The 21,220-nt window shown below is 47.6% G+C and overlaps 1 protein-coding gene across 2 annotated transcripts in view; it reads left to right on the top strand.

The window, feature by feature from the left end:
* The first annotated feature begins 12,215 nt into the window (after positions 1–12,215).
* The window catches only part of MDGA2 (MAM domain containing glycosylphosphatidylinositol anchor 2), a 939,656-nt gene continuing 930,651 nt past the window's right edge, over positions 12,216–21,220 (top strand). For both annotated transcript variants that reach the window (XM_077267304.1, XM_077267303.1), the window contains exon 1: positions 12,216–13,234. In XM_077267304.1, the coding sequence (XP_077123419.1) occupies positions 13,165–13,234 (70 nt within the window). In that variant the 5' untranslated portion in view covers positions 12,216–13,164. The remainder of the gene's footprint in view (positions 13,235–21,220) is intronic.

Genomic DNA, 21,220 nt, shown 5'->3' with positions numbered 1-21,220 from the left:
TCTACCCGCTGGAGGTAGATGATAGATTATCTAACTATAGGCCCAGCCCATTGTGGATATGAACATTGTCTAGTGAACCCAAAATCAGACTGCTGAATTAGGAGCTCAGGCCATCTGTAGGGATTTCATCCAAGTTTATGGCTGTCCGAAGAGAATACACTCCGATCAAGGTGCTTGCTTTCAGGGGCGAGTGATGGAAGAACTACGTCGCATGTACCAAATTGAGAAATCTCGGACGACGCCTTATCACCCCCAGGGAAATGGAGCCTGTAAACGGTTCAATCAAACCTTGATCCAGATGTTGAGAACATTAGAGGAAGACAGAAAAGTATGCTGTCCTGAGTTTGTAGCTGAACTGGTTTGGGTGTACAATAATCGACTACATTGTACCGCTGGGTACACACCCTACACCTTGTTATTCAGTCGACCTGGACAAGAGATTGCTCAGTTGGAGTAGGACCCAGAGGAGGACTACCCAAGGACGGGGTTGTCTACCGGGGTCCGAGAACATCTTCACTGTTTGCAAACACTACATCGACTTGTGCAGACCAAGTTTCGGGAGCTGGAACACTAGGAGATAGCTTCTCTATGAGGGACAGCTCTCCAGGTCGGAGATCGTGTGCTAGTCTGAGATAAACGTCCTCAAAGCAAGTTGGAGTACTGATGGAAGAAGACCCCATACCGGGGGAAGCGAAGGATCAGATCTGAAGGTCCTGTTTATGAGATTCTGCTTAAAAGTAAAGACGCCCCCACTCGAGTGGTACATCAGAACATGCTTCGTCCATGCCTCTCTAAGGATCCTGACCCAGTAGAGGAATCACCAAATATCTCTGAACCGATTCCGCCTGTAGTTGTTGATTCTGATGAAGAATTTCTAGACTTACCCCATGCTGACCCAGGGGAAGATCAGGGGGCTGAAACCCTTGAATTGGCTGTTCCACTTGATTTGGGAGCATTCCCATCTTTGCACATTCTACCTGACTCTACCACCCAAGATTCTTTTACTCATTCTGATTTACAATGCACAGAGCGCACAACAGCTGGAATACCCCCCAACCTATACAATCAAGATCAATTTATTTGGCAATGGGTCATCCAGGAAATGGAAGAATGTCAACGCTTATTACAAGAACTCTCGCCTGTGGAATGGCGAGCGAAAGGAGAGGGGGAGTGTAAGAAGAGAAACCGGGCTGGGGGTGCCTTTCTTATGCCGGGTCCAGAACTGTCGGGGCTGTCTCCTGTGTGATCTGAAGGAGAGTTTAGGGATCTGGATCGATCTTGGTATGGGTTGACAGGGGATGTGGCTGAGTGACCAGAGAGAGCACAGCGTGTGGGTACAAGGAGAGTTGGTGGGAAGGCGGAGCGCGCTGAGTAGAGAGAGAGCTCCAGCTTCAGGGACAGATAGGAGCAGAGATGTGTGCCAGGCCATGAGAGAAACCTACCGCAGGGACTCTGACAAAAAAACCCCACCGTGTGCAGGTTGGCTCCCAGACATCGAGGTGCCAATCGCTCAATAATAGTGGGTGCTACGCGTGTGCTGCCGGACAGAGGCTGAGACTTGGACCGGGTACCGCTCCCTGACCCTCTCCCAGTGCATATTCGTCGAGCTTCGCTTAACTTTGTCAGGAGTGTGCCACAGACATTGCAGGTCACCGGAACCTCCTTACTGTGGACTCCACAGGACATTTCAAAGACTTAATGTTGCCAGCCAGGAACTGATCATCACCTTCTTCAGGACCACACCGGATGCATGTTATGTCCACAGCTGTTGGCGTCATTATCTACTCTGGAACCTTTCCAGTCAAGAAGACGTCCGATGGATAAATGACTTTATTGAGAATGACTTTCTTTGTTTAACCTGCGTTGATTTTTCTCCAACCAAACCCCTATATTCCCTATTCTTCCAGCATTTTACCTCATCTTTTCCCTATTCTGTCTGCATTTACCTCACATTTTCCCTATCTCCCTGCGTGGAGCAAGTCCTTGTTGTATTAAAACCTGTTAACCCTTGATCTGCCTCCTGTCGGTCACTGCATCTGCCATACCTGGTGATACACAATCAGAGAGTTTTGGGCATTTGCCCTGATTTTCTACACATTGCCATAACATATTTCAGATGAAACGCTTAACTGTTCGCATTACACATAAGTATATGGCGGTTACCTTCAGGGTAGGGATGGGGTAAGACAGCACACATCCTCACAGCACCATCTATGAAGGTAACCCTAAGCGACATTTTTTAGCTTAGTTCCTGTCCACTCCTTGGTTCAAAATTATGAGTTGTTTTGTTCTTTTTTATGTAGACAGAACCAGGAGATGTCAAGAGATTTGAGGCCTGTTAATGGTCACTGTTCCTGGTACCAATGTTAATGGCACCTATCTGTTTCATGGCTGGCTTGTTCCTGGGTAATGATCCTCTTATCTTTTGGCTCCAATCCTGGCCTGCTCTTGCCCATTGTTCCTGATATTTCCTGATACTCACTCTGACTAAAGGTACCTTCACACGAAGCGACGCTGCAGCGATAGCGACAACGATGTCGATCGCTGCAGCGTCGCTGTTTGGTCGCTGGAGAGCTGTCACACAGACCGCTCTCCAGCGATCAACTATGCCGAGGTCCCCTGGTAACCAGGGTAAACATCGGGTAACTAAGCGCAGGGCCGCGCTTAGTAACCCGATGTTTACCCTGGTTACCAGCGTAAAATCTAAAAAAAACAAACAGCACATACTTACATTCACGTCCCCCTGCGTCCACTTCCTGACTGACTGAGCGCCGTACAGTGAGAGCAGAGCGGTGACGTCACCGCTGTGCTGCTTTCACTTTCACTTTGCGGCGCTGAGTCAGAGGAGGAAGCAGACTGCAGGGGACGCAATGTGAGTATGTGCTGTTTGTTTTTTTTACATTTTACGCTAGTAACCAGGGTAAACATCGGGTAACTAAGCGCGGCCCTGCGCTTAGTAACCCGATGTTTACCCTGGTTACCAGTGTAAAATATCGCTGGTATCGTTGCTTTTGCTTTCAAACACAACGATACACAGCGATCGGACGACCAAATAAAGTTCTGGACTTTATTCAGCGACCAGCGACATCACAGCAGGATCCTGATCGCTGCTGCGTGTCAAACGAAACTATATCGCTAGCGAGGACGCTGCAACGTCACGGATTGCTAGCGATATCGTTATAATGTCGTTTCGTGTGAAGGTACCATTACTCTTGGTTCTTTTACTGGACACCTTGTCTGATATCTCCTGAATCTGATCCTAGGCCTGCTCCTGGTTGTTGTACATGGTATTGCCTACTGCCCCCCGTCCCCAAATCTTTCTCTAGTCCATCTTCCTGATATGTCCCAACACCAGTTCCTGATTTTTATGTTCCCGGTTCCACCTTCTAACCTGCTCCTTGACTCCAATCTTGCAACATAATCATCCTGGCTCCATGGTCATGTTCCATGCACTATGGTCCTGTCCATGCACTATGGTCCTGTCCTTGCTCCATTGTCATGTTCCACACTCTATGGTCCTATACTGGCTCCATAGTCACATTACATACCGTATGGTCCTGTAATGGCTCCATGATCATGTTCCACCGCACTGTCCTGATTCCATGGTAATGTTCCATGCTCTATTTTCCTTTTCTGGTTTCATGCTTTACTGTCTTGTATTGGCTCCATGGTCATGTTCCATGCACTTGGAGCGCCCCCACACCGCCGCAGGGCCGAGGGGTACCCGGAGCCGGGCCTCTGGGTCTCAGTCCTGGGGTTGTCACGGTGGCTAGACCCGGTCCGTGGCCCTGTCTGTCAGTGGGGGACGTCCGGTGCAATAAGTGGTGTTGTAACGGTGCAGTTGTGGGGTGCAGGTCGCGGTAAATAATGAGGACACCAGGTTGCAGTCTCTTTACCTCTTTACTGAAGATCTCTGAGTCCTCAGTCCAGAATACGGTTCACCAGGCTGCGCAAGTCCGGCCGGTCCAATGACACTTCCAGAGTTCTCTTCACAGGAGGAAATCTGTGCCTTCCCCCTAGCGCTATGTGTTGTAGTCCTTCCCTGCTGTGCTTACGGAAAGTACCCCACAACTGTTGTGTCTGTTTCTGATGTTCCCTCACAACTCGATTAGATGATGTTCTGCTAATCCTCCGTCCCTCCCTGAGGTTCGGGTAGGAACGGCACCCGTTTGACGGGTAGGCCTGGAGTTCTTCCGGGACCCTAGAGACGCCCCTCTCCCGCAATTGCCTCCCAAGACTTCATAGGTGATTTGAGTTAGACAGCCCGCCTGAGACTGACTGCCCTGCCGCTGTTTGGAGTATTACTTGAAGCTGAATGTTATTCTACTCCCTCGGCGTTCCGGCCACCGGTAGTGCGCCTCAGTAGGATGTTGCTTCGGTCTTACAGCACGACTCCTACTGGTATTTCTCCTTTGCGTGATCCCGTTTCTCACTCAGCACAATCTATCTCTCTTCTTATCCTTTCTTGGGCACCGCCGCTACCCGGAGCAGGCACGGTCCCGTTACGTTCGTTCTCGTTGCCAAGCCTCTGTCAGGATCCCACCCCTGACAGAGACCCTACTGTATCTTCCCCTGCAACACCCTCTGCCACAAGGTGTTGCCTGGTTCCAACCCAGTCAGCTTTCTGATCTAACTTCCTGCCTGACCCCCAGTTTACCCACTATGGTGGGGAGTGGCCTAATGAATAGCACCCTTAGCTCCCCCCGGAGGCCCGGCTGTGAAATGTATTGGTGTCTGTGATACCTGATCAGATGAACTCCTTCAGTGCCATCGGACGCACCATAGCTCCCCATAGTGGCGGAGCCACAGTACTGCAACGACCAGGACTCTGGGGCGCTGCACTCCCCCCTGGTTAAACACAGTACTCCGGGACTGGGAAGAAAACAACAATACAAGTTTAGCAAAAAGACATACAATTTTTGTTGAGTGCAAATAATAAGTATACTTGAACAGAGCTTCCCTTTATGGGAGGTGAGGACACTTGAACGTTACAAAACATGGTTAAATATTAAAACATTATAAATTACAGGCTATAAATAACTCCTGTTACCCAACCGGGTATTCTACTGAGTGCAAACATTGGTATAATACATTAACATTGTCTTTAGAGGACACACACTCTAAGTCCACCAAAGACCTTCCTATAATCACATTATAAGGCATATCAACTTTTCATTCTCCTTCTTTGAATCTGCAAGACCGCCTGTCCTATCGGCACCAGACCTACTGCCTCTCCTTTCTATTACAGGACCGTCCCGTTCAGCCAGGACCTACTGCCTTTTCAACTGCTATACATAGTATAGGACATAACATACTTTCAGTTTTAGAAGCTTTGAGCCATCTACGTATAGCTCCTAGGAGGACTCACTACCTAACCCCTACGGGTTCACTTTCTGTCCTCTGTAGCACATTATTAACTCTTCTTAACTTTCTATGGAGGACTCAGGGTTTACCTTCTATCCCCAGTTTCTTATCAACATTATCAACTATCTTCTTAGACCATCAACCTTCATTAATACTTTCTTACTTCCGACTATGCAGGACACTCTGTCTACCCCTATGGGCCTACTGCATCTTCCTTCTGTCTCTCAATCTTTCTTCTAAGGAACATTATCAGCATTTCTTTACAGTTAACCAGTTGGATACATATAACTTTTACATGTAAGTATCATCATTTTCTCTTATCAAACATCATTGCTATTTATCAGTCTTAAAGCAATACCATTTCTTTAAGTGCAACACGTGAACATCCCCTTTAAGAGGGGACCAAGTCTTTAGGAGGTAGCATTTGTTCTCTAGCTACCAGTCCATACTCAGCAAAAGCTCCGGTATGGTATCTTCGCAAAGAGTCTTTAAGTAGAACCAGTAGGAGACACCCTTAAGAAGGTGTAAACTATTTACAAGGAAGAGTTTGTATCATGCACGGTCCATGATTACTGCAGTTCTTTTAACTTGTGCAAACTTGAAGAACATAAATAAACAACAAGGATCCCGGGTCAGCAAAGGGATCCATAAGGATTAACCCTGGACGGGTTTAGCAGCAACAATCAGGAAACAAACAGTTAAGCAAAGAACTATATACATTTTCATGGTTTCGAGGTTTATTCTTGTTCTGGCGGTCTTGGTCCCTGACCTCTGACCGCTGCGGCATCTACGCCGGTAGCAGGTCCCGCAGGGGCCGTCAGACCACCCGGTGTCTGGATCTGAAGGCTGACCTTGCTTGCGAGTTCAGCAGCCGCTACTACGCGTACGGTGGTGATGGTCACAAGATCTGACAAATCTGGATCTGTCATGATCGGGGCAACAGGTGACGCCCCCTCAGGTTCACATCGCCGAACATCCCGAGCACACCACCCTTGTGCGCTCCTGTGACGGGTGTACGTCACCTGGTCCCCCCTTCGTAGTGGGTCGCCATTCCGGTCGCAGCAGGGAGTTTTCACATTGTAACTTGTAACAAAGACGTCAGTGGGTAGCCCCGGCTCCTGGATGGAACCCCAACCCCTCTTCGGGTGGAAGGCCAACACAGTCCCCCGCTTTACCACGCCTTTCCTGCCTTGCACAGACTTTCTGCGTTGCGTATCCGGTTGTTCAACCTCGTCTCGATCCTTCCAGTGATGGATTAGGCATTGCTTATATTGCTCCCAGGTGAGCACGGCAAGGGTGAGGCCGTCCTCCCGGGCTCCATCCGGCCCGGTCCAGGGGGTGGCCCACCAGAGGACCACCCCGTCTGGGCCCACATCTATGGGTTCTCCCATCTGGGTTAGTAGCGGAGGCACTAGTTTCCCCATCGTGTTAGAGGTGAGGATCACCCGCTCCACCGAGAAGAAACGATTATTGCTGGGGTGAGGAGCGCTCACAGGAGCGGGATCGATCGGGGGAACCGGACCGGTCCGGGGAGCAGAATCGGCCAGGGGAGTAGGGGCGCTTTCCATACCTGCGCCTGATGTGATTCCACCGGTGTCGATCCGTTCCGCTGACAAGGACACTGAAATCGGCTGCAGCCCGGACTGCGGCTCTTCCAATACGGTCCCCGGACGCGGCTCCGCTCGCTGTGGTTCCTCCTCCGCTGGCTCCGGGGTCGGGATTGGTGGACTCAGCTCCGCTATCTGTTCCAGGGGCTTCGGATCCTCCGGCTGCAGGGGACACGGGTCCGCCTCCGGTGAACGAGGGCAAACCGGGACTGCTCCTTCCCCGTTCCGGCACTCGCTGTTCTTCATCATGGTCTGCTGATTGGTGGCAATGCATGCATCGGACTCCGCCATTTCTCCGGGGCCGAGCTTCTCCATCTCCGGCTTCCCGCTGTTGCAAATCAGGGGGTCGTCCTCTGCTTGAAGGCAGGTCCTCACTTTGCAGCCAGAAGCGCAGGGGGCGGTAGCCATTTCTCGCGCCACCCTGGTAGTCTCCTCCCATGGCACGCCCTCCTTCTTCTCTGGCGTAGCAATGGCGGCGGCTTTTGGCGCGAACTTTTGGTGGCAAGTGACAATCCACAGTCTTTGCAATAAAGTACAGTCCAAGCACAATAAATCACAGTTCCAAGGCACACATGACCTGATTCTTTAGGCTTAAGTAAATCCTGTTCGTGACGCCAAGCTTGGAGCGCCCCCACACCGCCGCAGGGCCGAGGGGTACCCGGAGCCGGGCCTCTGGGTCTCAGTCCTGGGGTTGTCACGGTGGCTAGACCCGGTCCGTGGCCCTGTCTGTCAGTGGGGGACGTCCGGTGCAATAAGTGGTGTTGTAACGGTGCAGTTGTGGGGTGCAGGTCGCGGTAAATAATGAGGACACCAGGTTGCAGTCTCTTTACCTCTTTACTGAAGATCTCTGAGTCCTCAGTCCAGAATACGGTTCACCAGGCTGCGCAAGTCCGGCCGGTCCAATGACACTTCCAGAGTTCTCTTCACAGGAGGAAATCTGTGCCTTCCCCCTAGCGCTATGTGTTGTAGTCCTTCCCTGCTGTGCTTACGGAAAGTACCCCACAACTGTTGTGTCTGTTTCTGATGTTCCCTCACAACTCGATTAGATGATGTTCTGCTAATCCTCCGTCCCTCCCTGAGGTTCGGGTAGGAACGGCACCCGTTTGACGGGTAGGCCTGGAGTTCTTCCGGGACCCTAGAGACGCCCCTCTCCCGCAATTGCCTCCCAAGACTTCATAGGTGATTTGAGTTAGACAGCCCGCCTGAGACTGACTGCCCTGCCGCTGTTTGGAGTATTACTTGAAGCTGAATGTTATTCTACTCCCTCGGCGTTCCGGCCACCGGTAGTGCGCCTCAGTAGGATGTTGCTTCGGTCTTACAGCACGACTCCTACTGGTATTTCTCCTTTGCGTGATCCCGTTTCTCACTCAGCACAATCTATCTCTCTTCTTATCCTTTCTTGGGCACCGCCGCTACCCGGAGCAGGCACGGTCCCGTTACGTTCGTTCTCGTTGCCAAGCCTCTGTCAGGATCCCACCCCTGACAGAGACCCTACTGTATCTTCCCCTGCAACACCCTCTGCCACAAGGTGTTGCCTGGTTCCAACCCAGTCAGCTTTCTGATCTAACTTCCTGCCTGACCCCCAGTTTACCCACTATGGTGGGGAGTGGCCTAATGAATAGCACCCTTAGCTCCCCCCGGAGGCCCGGCTGTGAAATGTATTGGTGTCTGTGATACCTGATCAGATGAACTCCTTCAGTGCCATCGGACGCACCATAGCTCCCCATAGTGGCGGAGCCACAGTACTGCAATGACCAGGACTCTGGGGCTCTGCACACTATAGTCCTGTTCTTGCTCTATTGTCATGTTCCATACTCTATGGTCCTATACTGGCTCCATAGCCCTCTAATGGCTCCATGGTCATGTTCCACTGCACTGTCCTGTTCATTGGTCATGTTCCACGCTCTATGGTCCTGACCTGGTTCCTTTGTTATGTTCCATGGTCTACTGTCTTGTCTTAGTTCCATGGTCATGTTCCACACTCTACGGTCCAGTCCTGGCTTCATTGTCATGTTACACACTCTATGGTCCTCTCTTGGCTCCATGGTCCTGTCTTGGCCCCATAGACCTGTTTTACATTCCTCATCTGCTCTTCGTCCTGTTAAGACTGCTGCATCCAGCTATCAGTGAGTATTTTATGGTCTGGAACCTTGCTGTCTTCATGTTGGCTTGTGGGGGTTAGGGTAAAATACAGTGGATCACTTAGACTGTACCCTCATATCTAGTCTGTCCAAAACCAGTTTCAGACTAAAAATCCACTTTCCAAGTCATGAAGCTGAATGGAATACATTTTAGCTCAGTTTAAGTATTTTCTAGCCATTCATCAGTGGTCTTGAATACTGGAGGCCCCCGACCTCTAACAGCTGAGACCCAGAAAATGCTCCAGTTTGCGCCTTTGTGCATATTTCAGTTTGCCCAGCCTTATTTATGTGTGTGCTTTACCCTTTTATGCCTACACTATAGTATTTAAGTGGTTTACCCATTGATGTAACAAGGAAGAGATTTTCTTCTCTGCAACACTAAAGTGGGAAAAGGGAGAACTCAGGTTACATGATGGAAGCGGAGAATCAACCAAGAACAAGGAACCTTTTAAGTGATGCGTTAATCAATTACCAAAGTGCTCCGCATCGGGACCTGGTTACAAGTCGCTTGGCTCCTCCATTAGGCTTCTATGTAAATATTGAGGAAGTCGCCCACAGACAATAAAGAAGAAATAGGAAGAGGGAATGCGATATGTAAAGGGCTGCGGAATATAATGGCACTATACAAAGAAAATGACCAATATTAACATTGTGCTGATTTCTTACCAATTCTGTAATAACAAATCAGTAACAAGTCAGGGATTGTGCCAACATGTACACACAGTGAAAACTGTATGAACCTGTCCTGTATGGACCTGTTCTGCCCTGTACGCAGCTAACTGTCTGTATGAACTTGTGCTGTATGGACTTGATCTGCCCTCTATACAGCCTCCTGCCATGTATGAGCCTACCCTGTATGGACCTGTCCTGTCCTGTATGCAGCCTCCTGCCCTGTATGCAGCCTCCTGCCCTGTATGCAGCCTCCTGTCCTGTATGCAGCCTCCTGTCCTGTATGCAGCCTCCTGTCCTGTATGCAGCCTCCTGTCCTGTATGCAGCCTCCTGTCCTGTATGCAGCCTCCTGTCCTGTATGCAGCCTCCTGTCCTGTATGCAGCCTCCTGTCCTGTATGGACCTGTCCTGTCCTGTATGCAGCCTCCTGTCCTGTATGCAGCCTCCTGTCCTGTATGCAGCCTCCTGTCCTGTATGGACCTGTCCTGTCCTGTATGCAGCCTCCTGTCCTGTATGGACCTGTCCTGTCCTGTATGCAGCCTCCTGTCCTGTATGCAGCCTCCTGTCCTGTATGGACCTGTCCTGTCCTGTATGCAGCCTCCTGTCCTGTATGGACCTGTCCTGCCCTGTATGCAGCCTCCTGTCCTGTATGGACCTGTCCTGCCCTGTATGCAGCCTCCTGTCCTGTATGGACCTGTCCTGCCCTGTATGCAGCCTCCTGTCCTGTATGCAGCCTCCTGTCCTGTATGGACCTGTCCTGCCCTGTATGCAGCCTCCTGTCCTGTATGCAGCCTCCTGTCCTGTATGCAGCCTCCTGCCCTGTATGCAGCCTCCTGCCCTGTGTGAACCTGTCCTTTATGGACCTGTCCTGCCCTGTATGGACCTGTTCTGCCCTGTATGGACCTGCCCTGCATGGACCTGTTCTGCCCTGTATGGACCTGCCCTGCATGGACCTGTTCTGCCCTGTATGGACCTGCCCTGCATGGACCTGTTCTGCCCTGTATGGACCTGCCCTGTATGGACCTGGCCTGTATGGACCTGCCCTGTATGGACCTGTTCTGCCCTGTATGGACCTGCCCTGTATGGACCTGTTCTGGCCTGTATGGACCTGTCCTGCCCTGTATGGACCTGTTCTGCCCTGTATGGACCTGTCCTGCATGGACCTGTCCTGCCCTGTATGCCCCGCACTGTGTGCAGCCCCTGCTTGTGCAGTATACTTCGCTCTCCATGGTGCTGCTCCTCCTGGCAGCCTCAGCCAGTTGACACCAATCATTAACCATTCCCTTTCCAGCCTGTTCTCTCCAGCTCCGATGACTGCAGCAGTGAGAAGAGGGGACCCAGTGAGGAGCACAGTGAGGGAGTCACAATAAAAGGCCATAGTGAGGGGCCACAGTGAAGGGCCCCGATATGAGGGTGTGAGGGGCACAGTAAAAAGGCAGCACTGTGAGGGTCCCCACTGTGAGTGTGTGTGTGTGTGTGTGTTTGTGTGTGTGTGTGTGGGGGGGGGGGGCACAGAGACGGGGGCACTGTGAGTGGGAACAGTGAGGGGACAGTATAGTGATGGGGGCACAGTGAGGGGGCAGTATAGTGCTGGGGGCACAGTGGGGGGACAATATAGTGAGGGGGCTGTACAGTGATAGGGCAGTACAGTGATGGGGGCACAGTGAGGGGGCAGTACAGTGATGGGGCACAGTGAGGGGGCAGTACAGTGATGGGGCACAGTGAGGGGGCAGTACAGTGATGGGGCACAGTGAGGGGGCAGTACAGTGATGGGGGCACAGCGAGGGGGGGTACAGTGATGGGGCAGTACAGTGATGGGGCACAGTGAGGGCAGTACAGTGATGGGGCACAGTGAGGGGGCAGTACAGTGATGGGGGTACAGTGATGGGGCACAGTGAGGGGGCAGTACAGTGATGGGGGCACAGTGAGGGGGGTACAGTGATGGGGCAGTACAGTGATGGGGGCACAGTGAGTGAGGGCAGTACAGTGATGGGGGCACAGTGAGGGGGGGGTTCAGTGATGGGGCAGTACAGTGATGGGGCACAGTGAGTGAGGGCAGTACAGTGATGGGGGCACAGTGAGGGCAGTACAGTGATGGAGGCACAGTGATGGAGGCACAGTGATGGAGGCACAGTGATGGGGGCACAGTGATGGGGGCACAGTGATGGGGGCACAGTGATGGAGGCACAGTGATGGGGGCACAGTGATGGGGGCACAGTGATGGGGGCACAGTGATGGGGGCACAGTGATGGGGGTACAGTGATGGTGGCACAGTGAGGGTCCCCGCTGCACGGTAGCAGCATGCCTGCCCCTCTCCCCTGCCTGCTCTGTGGCTGCTCCTCTCCCTCTGTGCTCCCCATACTGATGAGCTGTGCTCGGATGAGGGCGGGCGGGAGCACAGAGGAGAGGAGGGGGACACGCAGCTTTGACGTCTCCTGGCTGCGGCTTCCAGGCTCCAGCTCCTCTCCACGTAGATCCCAACGTGACCACACACAGCTCCGTCTCTCCTTCCTGCTGCACACACACACATACACACACACTGACACACACACACTGACAGACCCCGTACACACACAGGACCGGAGAGCCGCAGCCGCAGGAGGACACGGGGCTCCATCCATGCACAGCCCTGGATTCCGACACAAAATGACAAGAATATTAATATCTGCTGCTGCTGCTGCTGCTGCTGCTGCAATCCCTCCCTGCCAGGTTTAGCTTCATTTGCATTTCCTGCAGCTGGGGTTGGTCCTGTGCTCTTGGTTCATTCATTCATTCCTATGGGAGCCTTCTTCTTCTTCTTCTGCCTGCTGCCTGGTCATGTCTGCGCCTGGATCTGATGAGTGATCTCACAAGCTCCTCACCACCCCAGCTGCTTCCTCCTCACAGACATCCCCTGTCTTGCTCTGGTTGCCAGGCTGGAGCTTGGATTTTTTTTGCAATGGCATCTAATGGAATGGGGGTAGGAGAATCTGGAGGGGTTTGCTTGGACTGCGATCAGTCTGCTCTCTTAATTGTTCTCCAGGGACCACTGTGAGTTACTTTTTGAACCCCCAACCCTCCATCCTGATCCCACCACCTCTTGCTTGAAGATTGACCAAGAAGCTTTTGCACATCTTCTTCTTACCTGATTGCATGGAATTTCCCCATCTGTTACCATAGAAGACCCATTTTTGTATTATATTAAGAGCAATACTGTCCTTATTTTTCATATCTATATATATATATATATATATATACCTGCTGCTGGCTCCAAGGTGGATGACCAGTGGCCACCTGTGAGTTGGAGTCTAAACTGATACCAGAGGGGAAGTTGAGCATCAGTCCTTGGCCTCTGGCAGGTCCTGCTGTGTTCCTGGGCTGGATATGTCTATATTAACGTGAAGATGGATTTAAGTTTCATCTTTTGGCTCTTGACAGTTCTCATTGAAGACATCTGTAGCCAAGGAGTTTATGGTGAGTCTCTTGGCATAAAATTCCTAAACATTGTCTTCTCCAACTCCATCCATGACCTTGTATTTTCCATAGAAGCCAAGATCAGGTTGTGTATTTGGTCTTTCTTGTAGGACTGTAACTTGGTTGGTGGCCACCGATGATACATCTGAACCTCTCAACCCTTGGAGAACATCTCCTCTTAGGTTACAATCTATCATTTTCCAAAAGATTCAATGTGGAAATGTTCTTCTGAGGTTTCTCTCCATTCCATGTCTATCCATTGAACAGACTTGGCAAGCTCCTTGTATCTACCACATGTCTGCAAGCTCTGGTTGGCCTCACAATGTATTTTTTTTATAGAGATGCCATTAGTCTAATCACAGCAAAGTCTGAATTCAATGACTGCCGCTCTAAACCGCATGTTATTTCCCATTCCCTTCGTTGCCTCGGTTGTTGCAGACATTATAGTGCGAACTTTGCAAATCTGCTCCAATCATCCAATTTTCCATTGACAAAACAGTTGTACATCGGAGAGGTGGAAGAATAAAATGCACTTTTTTTTGTCATCTGTCTATAAATAGCCATATTGTGATTGCAAGAACCGTATGGCACGGACAGCAGATCAGACCTAGTATGGGGCTAATCGTTGACTACTGCATCGGTGACAACCTCGGCTCATAATGTGGCACCCATACACCATCAGGGGCAGTGCAAAGTAATGACGGCCAAAGTTGGAGGGTTTAACGCGCCATGGTGGAGGTGTAAGATTGGGGGGGTAGGAAAGGTAAGGGGGTCAAGAATGCAACATTGCACATTGGGGTGTATCACAGAGCAGGCAGGCAGGACCGGATGGAGCTGCCATGTGTGCCGTACGTATCAGTAATGTATTGGTGCATGTGCTGTAATCAACTCTGATTGAATTACTTACTTGCCTATATTATAAATACGCTAATGGACGACAGATGGTGTTTGCAAAAACACATCTAATCCCAGTATACAGTAGTAGGTGCCAATATTCCTTTCCAGTGAGAAATGATACAAACCCCTCCACCCGCCCCAGGAGATGAAAATACCCATTTAATTGTTTTTTTTTAGTGCTGAAATGATCATAATCAGCCTATGCAAGTATCAGCAATGTATGAAGGAGTCTGTGGGTGGGGGTAACATGGTGCCTTGAAGGGTAGAGGTTGGGGGGGTATTTGATTGGGGGCGTGCCGAAATCCCAACAGACCCCTCACTGTTCTCACACAGCAACATCTCTGTCCTTTTCAGGAAACCCAATATGTTCGGTCAGTTTTTATTTTTTTTTTTCTAAATCCCCATTGGCAGCCAATGATGTACGGTATGCATGGAGTGGATGAAGGGCCACCGACGACTTGGCGTGCAAACTGCAAGCTTCACAGCCCAGGAGATGATTATTTTAAGACAGCTCCCAGCAAGAAAAAAAAAAGAAATAAAATACATCTTGTTCGGGATGATGAGATTTCATGCCAGGGTAATTGGGAAGTGTAGAGTATTCATGTGTTTCCGAAATACAGATCAATGAACAGTAAATAGGAAATCTAGACGGTGGAAGCTCGGGGAAGAGAAGCAGCGTACATTGTGTAGATAGATGCCGTGTATTAGGAATGCCCGGTCTGTTTCTGAGTCATTTCACATAGAATCTAGGTCAGCAAAAAGTCAATGCCAGATGGTGACAGAACGTACCAAGCCATCCACATGCCACAGCTTAGTCACTATACATGGACTCCGCATACATGTACCCCACATACCTGCACACGTAAACCCAACATGCATCATGAAGGCCACAGAACATGCAGTGCCAACTACATACCCATGATAAGTCACAAAGGATCCATACAAAGTACCCATGTCTGACACCACACTGACAAGTGGACTGATGGCTAATGTAGACACATCCAATCCTTCCTTGTAATCCCCACCGCAGACTTGTCTTCATATACAAGTTGCAAGACTATGTACATGTACTGTATAGGTAAAAATAGACTACAGACAGGCGATCCAGACAAGGAGCAGGATACATGCAGTATTTATACCTCGAGGATGTCCATACTGGAAGGTGGTGCTTAGTTCTACTATTTAAGCTCTGATATTGAAGGTCGCATTATGTATGTGCATTGTTATAGTTGGATATAGTGGCTATATTATTGCATGCATGGAGGATAGTACAAAACTAGGGCAGCACATGTCTATGTATCCCAAGGTAAAGGAGACTCCAAAAGAAGAGTTAATTTACCGACCTAGACCTGCAAATACACTGGCAAAAGCATAGTGGTTGGTTGGTGCCCATCCAAGCTTTCCGCAAAATATGCCCCTGCCAGTTGAGAAAAGTCTTCTGTTGCCCTACATGGCAATTTGTGAAAGCCATTAAAACTTAAAAGCTCCCCAAGATCTGTTGATGTCTTCTTCTTATGTTTTCTTCTGTCTGTGGCATCAGCTTCTAAGCAACATCCAGTCACATCCAATCCATGTTTAGTTGTTTTATGGAGCAGTAGGAAATCTATGGTCTTCCTTATGAAAAAAACATGGAAGGTCCTCCTTAAGCCACATTGAAAATGACCTTCAAGGCCTCTTCCTTTAGAAAGGTTGGCCAGCCATAAGCTGATCACAGAGTGTCCCACTGCTTGGACTTCTAATGGTCAGCTGTAAACTACGGAGGAACCCATCACGTGACTTCAAGAGGAATTGAAGCATTTGATGGGGTTTATTCCAATCAATGGGATACTCATGTAATGGAAGAAGGTTCCATGAGGACTGGACTCCAGAACCAATGGGAAGATTGTAAAATTATAAAACTTTTACTGTGCAATTAAAAACATGGTGAGAAAAAGCAAAAAAGAATAAGGATCCATAAGCTGTCGCGTTTCGGGTTGACAACCCTTATTCATAGCTTTGTCCTCTGTCCTCATGGACCCTTCTTTGCTTTATGTCCTGGATACCAGCCTGGTGTATTAATACACTCCTTGCACCACACCCTGACCAAACCAGGTCTACCAGGGTTCCTATGTAGATCCAAATGGTTTTCACACTGAATTATCCTCCCTGGAAGGTGAGCTGATTACCTTTTTTTCCTTCCATACTCATGTAATGTATGTACGTGTGGGTCCCTATAAACACCCTTTCACCATTCCAAATAATAGATGAGGAGGTGCTCCATAAACAATTCTTACTGATGACACCAGTGACCACCAATAGTTGTATCTTGGAGGATGACTTGACTGATCGTCACCAATGATGACCAAGAGTATATGGTATCTTTGAGGATGAATTGACTGATCACCACCAATGATGGCCAAGAATAAAGTGTATCTTGAAGGATGACTTGACTGATCGTCACCAATGGTGGCCAAGAATAAAGTGTATCTTGAAGGATGACTTGACTGATCGTCACCAATGGTGGCCAAGCATAAATGGTATCTTGGAGTATGATTTGACTGATCGCCATCAATGGTGGCTAAGCATAAGGGTATCTTGGGGTGTGACTTGACTGATCGCCTCCAATGATGGCCAAGAATAAAGGGTATATTGGAGGATGAGTTGACTGATCACCACCAATGATGGGAAAGAGTAAAGCCATTCTTCATGCAATATTATCATACTGTTAACAAAAATAAAAAATTCTGAAGCCACCTTCAATCTACCATAACAATGACCTTTACACAATTCAGGGTGAGATACTTAGTGGCTGAAAGCATTGCGTTATGTTACAACACAAAAGGCGACCAGTGAAATTAATAGTCCGCGCCGCAACATCTGGATGAGTGAAAGATGTTTCTACTGTTTTAAACATGAAGAAAGATCAGTAATTGTCAATCTGATAACCGTTTAATGACTTGTAGAATATTCTTCATATTTCACCTGAATCTCATTTGTCGGCAGACGGGAGCGAGCAGTGTTGGTAAACAAGCAGATTACTCACTTTGCTTACATTTACTTCTCCGTTCCGACTTTACACAATATTGCCTGTGGTTTACACGTTTTCCCATGTCTGGGAATGGTAATATTGCATGATGTAATGTCAAATTAAGAACCATTTACATGAACAAGGATTTGGGCTGATTATATTATCCATTATTATGATTTTTTTTTTGCTCTACTGTCGGTATAACGGCCTTCCCAAATATTCTAATGTTTTTTTTCCTATTAATATGAATTTATTGTATTTTGTTATCTCTTGTATTGCCATTTGCTTTCGTTCATATATAAAATCCTGGCAAATCACAAAGATTTTGAGAGGTTACCAATAACATAATAATTTGAGCTCAACATGGAAAAACCTGGGGTCAACTATCCCCACTTCCTCTGACACATGATTAATGGCCCCTATACGAGCTGGTAAATAATCAGCTGACCAAAGCACTGATCTAAATGATAATTTGGAAGCTGATTGCATCTTTTATGTGGGCCCTAAAAATATAGGAAAAAGGTTGATGTCCTGCCAACAATATGAAACTGTACGGGAATCACACAGTGTATAATCACTTGTTTGCCCCCATTACAGTTTGCCTTGGCTCATGTAGAGGACCTTAAAAGCAGCACCACTTGGCTTGTTCAATTGTCAGTGAATACTCATTATACAGTAGGTGGAAATCATCCTAATCTAACATTATCCAAGATCTTCTATGTTTTTATTTGGCAAACACTTGATTATGTACCGTCCAGTAAAGGAAATATGTTATGACAACATTGAAAAATAAAGGAATCCAAACACCACTACATTCTAGAAATCCTGGTTAGAATTTTTAGTACTGGGTTATATGATCGCCAACTGCTCAATCAACCAGAGTTGTGTGAAAGCATCCTCAGCTTAGCATCTAACTTAAAAGGACATTTAGAAAGCGAACACTCCCATCAATGCTGATTGGCTGAGAGCAACCAACTCCTCCCATATTTCCTTTTCAGTAAAATACTCAGCCCTAATCTTTTGTTCTGGGAATGGTATACAGTAGAGTGGAGCTTATTGTAACCACTGATCTAAACCTGATAGACTTTTTTTTATACACTCACTGGCCACTTTATTAGGTACACCTGTCCAACTTCTTGTTAACACTTAATTTCTAATCAGCCAATCACATGGTGGCAACTCAGTGCATTTAGGCATGTAGACATGGTCAAGACAATCTCCTGCAGTTCAAACCGAGCATCAGTATGGGGAAGAAAGGTGATTTGAGTGCCTTTGAACGTGGCATGGTTGTTGGTGCCAGAAGGGCTGGTCTGAGTATTTCAGAAACTGCTGATCTACTGGGATTTTCACGCACAACCATCTCTAGGGTTTACAGAGAATGGCCCGAAAAAGAAAAAAAATCCAGTGAGCGGCAGTTCTGTGGGCGGAAATGCCTTGTTGATGCCAGAGGTCAGAGGAGAATGGGCAGACTGGTTCGAGCTGATAGAAAGGCAACAGTGACTCAAATCGCCACCCGTTACAACCAAGGTAGGCCTAAGAGCATCTCTGAACGCACAGTGCGTCGAACTTTGAGGCAGATGGGCTACAGCAGCAGAAGACCACACCGGGTACCACTCCTTTCAGCTAAGAACAGGAAACTGAGGCTACAATTTGCACAAGCTCATCGAAATTGGACAGTAGAAGATTGGAAAAACGTTGCTTGGTCTGATGAGTCTCGATTTCTGCTGCGACATTCGGATGGTAGGGTCAGAATTTGGCGTAAACAACATGAAAGCAAGGATCCATCCTGCCTTGTATGGAGCATCTTTGGGATGTGCAGCTGACAAATCTGCGGCAACTGTGTGATGCCATCATGTCAATATGGACCAAAATCTCTGAGGAATGCTTCCAGCACCTTGTTGAATCTATGCCACGAAGAATTGAGGCAGTTCTGAAGGCAAAAGGGGTCCAACCCGTTACTAGCATGGTGTACCTAATAAAGTGGCCGGTGAGTGTAGATGTTCTAGAATGGTAAGGTCTCACAGTCTCTCTCAGGCAGCTATAAGGCATGAACTGCCTGGGGGGTGTTCTATAATTAAATGTCTGTTAGTTAGAGAAAAAATGTCAATGACCAATTCACAAAGTCAGGGTGTGATCCGCAGGCGGTGTAATGTACATTTTATTGGATCAATATAATAGTATAAACAGGTGCTGTTATATATACATTTACTGTGTTCCTTCTGTTGGCTTAGTCTTGACAGACTTTATGGTGCATCATGTGAAATAATTAGTGTTATTGTCCTTGTAAAAGCTATGGAATGAGACAGTAGTGTTTTCCTATAAACATTGAAGTTTTATTATGGAAGATGCTTAAAAAAGACTGTAAATGTATAAGAGACAATTTATGTGAGAATTGTCTGAATGCTAGAGGTTTGCTATGATAGATAGATAGATAGATAGATAGATAGATAGATAGATAGATAGATAGATAGATGGAAAGGGCCTAAAGTTAAGGATTGCACATTTCCTTTGTATTTTAGGCAAAGAAATACATATATTTTCATCCTTTACATTTTAAAAATTACAAAAAGGGAAATGGGTCGATGCAAAAGTTTGGGCACCCTGCGTGGTTAATACCTAGTAGCTCCCCCTTTTGAAGGTATCACAGATTGTAAACTCTTTTTGCAGCCAGACAAGAGTCTTTGAATTCTTGTTTGAGGGATTTTCATCCATTCTTCCAGCTCTGTGAGATTTCGGGCTCATCTTGTTTCCTCTGCTATTTTGAGGTCTAGCCACAGATTTTCTGTGATGTTCAGGTCAGGGGACTGTGAGGGACATTGTAAAACCTTCAGCTTGTACATTTTGTGGTCATCGATTACGGATTTTGACTTGTGTTTAGGATCGTTATCCATTTATAGAAGCCCTCCTCTTCCTCTTTTCAACTTCAGCTTTTTTACAGATGGTGTTTTGTTCATTTCAAGGATTTTTTGAAATTTCATTGAATCCATTCTCCCCTCAACCCGCAAAATGTTCCTCGTGTCATTGGCTGCAACACAACCCCTAAGCATGATTGATCTACCCCCATACTTAATGTTTAACCAAGAAGCGGCCAAAAAAGTATAATTGCTCTATCACATCAAATATACAATATTACCCAAAGCCAAAAAAAAGTGAATCCCAGAGCAAAATTTCATTGAATGTAATCACTTTAATAATAAATAATTCAGAAAGACATGATCATTAAAATTCAGACAAAAGATAGTAATAACAGGGATAGTGACACCTAAGTGCCACGCCCGGCAGGGTTAAAGTACAAGTACAAAAACAGAATAGCAAAAGTTGTCCGTCCAATGACGTAAATCAAATATATAAAGGGAGGTGGCAGGGCAATACCAGATAATAATACGGTTTTGAAGCTAAATGATGGCTCACACTAATATTCAAGTGCAAAAAAGGAATATAGATGGTAGAAATACAATCAATACAATATAGTATAGGGAACCACAGCCAATTTAGCCAAATTTTGTAAAAAATCCATTGCCCCAAGCTAGAACCTCTGACACTAGACCATGTACACATCAAATAAGTAAAGAAGAAGGGACAATAGTTGGGTAATAACAGTGGTACAAACCTATAAGGCGGACGTGGGATACCTGCTGATGAAACCCGTCTTGTGGTTGTTTTTAAATCTTTATTTTCAGTTTTGAGTTAATGATAAGCTTGTGCTCCGGGGCGGCCTGTGGGGGTCTTCATGTGGTGCTCTGATTAGGTATTCATAATGCAGAAGGCTGACAGGTCACCGATCCCTCACTGACCTGCCCCCTAGTTTACATAATGAATACCTGCACATAGTGATGAAAAGAAAAACACAAAAAACGCTTCTGCACATAGGTGTCAGCCATGGCTCCTGCTCTGCACCATAATCGCATGTTTAGTGTTCAGTTAGTAAGTATTCTTGATGTTATTGAGTAAGTGTAAAAAAAAATAAATACATTTTAAAAATGGCGCCCACCGTGCCTGCGCAGTAGCAGCTATTGATGTGTACAGAAATCTGCTACTTCACATTCGCCGGCGGCACCATCTTGATGGAGAAGAAAAAAATT

The sequence above is a fragment of the Ranitomeya variabilis genome, chromosome 1, assembly GCF_051348905.1.
Source record: "Ranitomeya variabilis isolate aRanVar5 chromosome 1, aRanVar5.hap1, whole genome shotgun sequence".
Taxonomy (NCBI): Eukaryota; Metazoa; Chordata; class Amphibia; order Anura; family Dendrobatidae; genus Ranitomeya; species Ranitomeya variabilis.
The sequence above is the reverse complement of the archived record's forward strand: the minus strand, read 5'-3'. Positions and strand labels throughout refer to the sequence as shown.